This window comes from Aegilops tauschii, chromosome 5 (assembly GCF_002575655.3).
Source record: "Aegilops tauschii subsp. strangulata cultivar AL8/78 chromosome 5, Aet v6.0, whole genome shotgun sequence".
Taxonomy (NCBI): Eukaryota; Viridiplantae; Streptophyta; class Magnoliopsida; order Poales; family Poaceae; genus Aegilops; species Aegilops tauschii.
In genome coordinates, this window is record NC_053039.3 from 426,353,292 (window position 1) to 426,357,653 (window position 4,362).

Sequence of the window (4,362 nt, forward strand, 5' to 3'; positions counted from 1 at the left end):
TTCCGGTCACCTCGTCGATCTCGACATCGCTTTCTCTGTTGAAGTCATGGCACGTGAAGGTATATTTCCTTTTTCCGGAACCCTTCGCAAGTCGTCTCAACCAATCGAGTATCAGTGTTTTTCTTTTCTCTAAGGTGCAGAGTATCAGTTTTGATTTTCGCATTTTCGTGTTCCTCTTTACAGTATGAAACTGCATGTACGTTTCAGGAAGGGAAGAAAACAGTCGCATAAAATTGTTCCATAATTGAGTGCTGGATTGGAAACAGCTTCAAAGTGGAAACTTTGCAAAGGGGAAAAATATAATCTAGACTCAAAACAGAGCAGAATCGGATGGGGAATCATTTATCGACACTAGCTAGCTAGTAGCTCCAGAGCGCGACATCTGCTCCGCCGTCGCCGTTGTCCCAGTACGCGTCGATGATGGCCGCCGTCGACGGCGGGTCCATGAGCAGCGCCTCTGCGAGGCTCACGTAGTACGAGCCCAGGTCCATTTCCGGGAACAAGTCAAGCCTGAACATATCGATGTCCATTGTAGCCAGCACCTCGAACTCTCCATCGGCGGAAGCTTCCGACGCCTCCGACGAATCGCCACTGTCGGACTCAGACGACGATTGTGCATGAGCGCTAGATGGGGTCTCCTCGGCAACGGTCCTGGCTATCAGGCCATTGGCAGCCACCCGTCGCTGGAAATCCGCGACGGCTTGGAGGGCCGCGCGCCGGACGTCGGCGCGGTCGGAGAGCGCGGACGGCACGGCGAGCAGCCACGCCGAGTCGGCGAAGTTGAGGCACCTGGCGGAGCGGCCGCCGAGTGCGAGCATGGCGGCGTCGTTCGCGCGGGCGGCGGCCTCGGCGGTCAGGTACGTCCCGAGCCAGAGCCGAGCGCCACGCTTGCCGGGGACGCGCACCTCGCAGACCCAGCGTCGCGCGTTGCCCCTGCGCCGCACGCCGCGGTACACCGGGTGCCGCGTCTCCCGGAACTTGGTGCGCCCCGCGGGGCGCTTGGCCGGCGACGCCCGCCCCGATGCGTGCTCGGGCGAGGATGACACGGACGAGGACGGGGAGGAGCCGGAAAGATCCATGCCCATGTCCATGGCTAACGCCGGAGTGCTCGGTAACGAGCAGTCGAGCTTGGTGCTTGAGCTTAGTGAGGAGTGTGAGCTTAGCCGTGGGATGCTTGAGCTTGAGTGAGAGTGTTCGGTGATCGGTGTTACTAACATCTGTGGAGTGTGTGGGACGTATTTATAGGTATGTGTCATGTGGAGCTTCAAGTGTACTACAGTATATGAACGCGCTTTGGACAGCAGCTGGGTAGTACGTGGCCCTTATTCTAGTCGATTAAACGCCTTTTTGTCCTGCGACCCATGTGAGATCGACGCGTGGCGAATTGCAGCGCGCTTTTTTTTAAGGAGCCAATAGCAGCGTGTTAAGCAAAGACAGCTTGCAGCAATTTTTTCTAGAGCAAAGGCAGCTTCCTTTTTTTTGAGTGGAGGCAGCTTCCTTCTTTGGGTAGCGGTAAATTGGGCTCCAGCTGCCCATGGAGGCCCAGCGACGGATATATTCGCTTATGGAAACGCCCACATGTGTGGCAGTTTTGCAACTCGTCCACACGCGTGGATTATCGTCCAGTGCAGTTTGCATAAATCTTGACACATTGAGGCAGAATTTGCATGCCACGTAGGACGGAGCTGGTGTGTGGGTGTTAGATAGTTTGCCCACATGCCCCGCACCATGTTGTTTGCCAGCTGCGTGTGTGGGCGAACTAGTTTCTGCCCACACAGTCACCTAGTCCATACGCGTGTGGGCGAACTGCTTTTCGCCCACACGACACTCCTACGTTGTGGATGGCAACTGCAGTTACACGCATGTGGCAACTAGGTAAATACACATGGCAACTATAATTCATTGCTAGACGGGAACTGCAGTTGCGCGTACGTGGCAACCAGATAAACACACATGACAACTGTGATTAACCATACATAGCAACTATGGTTGGACCACACATGGCAACTAGGTAAACACACATGGCAACTACTGTTTGACCATATGTGGCAAGTAGTTAATCACACACGGCAACAACGGTTTGATTACACGCGGCAACTACCATAAATTAGACATGGCAACTATAGTTAACCAAAACAGATAGAGTTGCCATGCTTTTACAACTACACTTGCCATCCCGGATAACTACATCTGCCATCCCGGATGGCAACTAAATCATCATCCCGCGGGTACCTAACGTAGCTGCGCCAGGACGTGTGGGCATTCTTGCTTCGTGCCACACGCGCGAGGTGGAGATGAATAGTACTTGTTGGGCGTGTGGCACGAAGTAGCTGCGCCCACACGTGTGGGCAATTCTAATGTCCGCCCACACACAGCCCGTGTGGGCTGCCTCCTGCTCACGCCACACACGGTGTGTGGGCGGATGTCTAATATACCACACGTGTGGTGGATATCGGCGTCCTTTGCTTATCCTTTCAAGGTTTCATGGTTCGAGGGCACGCTTAAAAAAGGGACAATCCTAACGCCTACATGTCTGGTGGGACTGAAACCCGCCCACATGCCCTATAATACACAGAATGCGCCACGTCATCGCATGCATGCATGTGGGAATTTTTTTGGATTTTCAGTTTTTAAAATGTTTTATCTCTTAAATAAAAAATCCGATTGAAGATCCGTTTTCACAATTAAATCCCTCGCGATGAGAGCTTCGAAACTAGATCTCATATCAATATATTTAGACGATTTTCTTTTGGATTAAAAGTTGCCATGTCTATTGCACATGAATTGCCATGGTCTTTACACTGAAGTTGCCATGATATTTTTCAACTATTTTCTTCTACATTTAAAAGTAATTTTTGATATTTATAAAACGGGGAATTAAGAAACTAGACTTGTCATGAACCATAAACTAAAATTGCCATGATACATGCACTTAAAATTGCCATGGTTCATACAAAAAATATTTTTCATGGTCAAAGTACTGCAGTTGCCATCATCAAAATACTAAATTTGCCATGTTCTAGAAACTGAAATTGCCACATCGCAACTTTAGTTTAAGCACTATGGCAACTATAGTGTAAACATCATGGCAACTTTTGGGCAAAAAAGAATTTCGTCGAAACATATCAACGTGGGGTCTAGTTTTAAAGATCTCGTCAAGACGGATTTGATGGTGAAAACGGAATTTTAATTCGATTTTTTAATTAGGAGATAAAACATTTTTAAGCCAAAAACCAAAAATATTTCTGCTGATGTCATATGTTCACATGTGGCAAAATGAGTGGTAAAGAAGGCGTGTGGGCGATGTGCAAGGTTAGTTTTTTTCCTAAAAAAACCTGGAGGTAAGAAAGCGCCGCCTAGTCTGAAAGTTTGTGTTCTCTTATTTAAGAGATGGTATCTTAGCATAATATGCCTCATCATGTTTTTAGAAATGGCTAGTTATTGAAGATTCAGCATTTCTGAATCTTCAATAACTAGCCATTTCTAAAAACATGACGAGGCATATTGTGCTAAAAAGATAAGACTAATAGATAACCCATTATAGACATACTTTTATTGTCATCTCTAATACATGCAGTGAAGGAAATATGCCCTGCTGAATCTTCAATAACTAGCCATTTCTAAAAACATGACGAGGCATATTGTGCTAAAAAGATAAGACTAATAGATAACCCATTATAGACATACTTTTATTGTCATCTCTAATACATGCAGTGAAGGAAATATGACCTAGAGGCAATAATAAAGTTATTATTTATTTCCTTATTTCATGATAAATGTTTATTATTCATGCTAGAATTTTATTAACCGGAAACTTAGTACATGTGTGAATATATAGACAAAACAAAGTGTCCCTAGTATGCCTCTACTTGACTAGCTCGTTTATCAAAGATGGTTATGTTTCCTAACCATAGACATGTGTTGTCATTTGATGAACGGGATCACATCATTAGGAGAATGATGTGATGGACAAGACCCATTCGTTATCTTAGCATTATGATCGTTACAGTTTCATTGCTACTGCTTTCTTCATGACTTATACATGTTCCTCAGACTATGAGATTATGCAACTCCCGAATACCGGAGGAACACCTTGTGTGTTATCAAATGTCACAACGTAACTAGGTGATTACAAAGATGCTCTACAGGTGTCTCCGATGGTGTTTGTTGAGTTGGCATAGATCGAGATTAGGATTTGTCACTTTGTGTATCGGAGAGGTATCTTTGGGCCCTCTCGGTAATGCACATCACTATAAGCCTTGCAAGCATTGTGACTAATGAGTTAGTTGCGGGATGATGCATTACAGAACGAGTAAAGAGAGTTGCCGGTAACGAGATTGAACTAGGTATTGAGATACCGAC

At 46.5% G+C, this 4,362-nt stretch overlaps 1 protein-coding gene across 1 annotated transcript; it reads right to left on the reverse strand.

The window, feature by feature from the left end:
- Nucleotides 1-208: 208 nt before the first annotated feature.
- LOC109765480 (dehydration-responsive element-binding protein 1H-like) lies at nt 209-1,197 on the reverse strand. Its single transcript, XM_020312161.3, has one exon. It carries the CDS (start codon nt 1,089-1,091, stop codon nt 360-362), a length of 732 nt encoding a protein of 243 aa, XP_020167750.1. The 5' UTR covers nt 1,092-1,197; the 3' UTR covers nt 209-359.
- Between the last annotated feature and the right edge of the window lie 3,165 nt (nt 1,198-4,362).

What these genes read in the sequence shown, in the direction of transcription:
- LOC109765480 (XM_020312161.3), bottom strand. Translation starts at nt 1,091, where the DNA reads ATGGACATGGGCATGGATCTTTCCGGCTCCTCCCCGTCCTCGTCCGTG.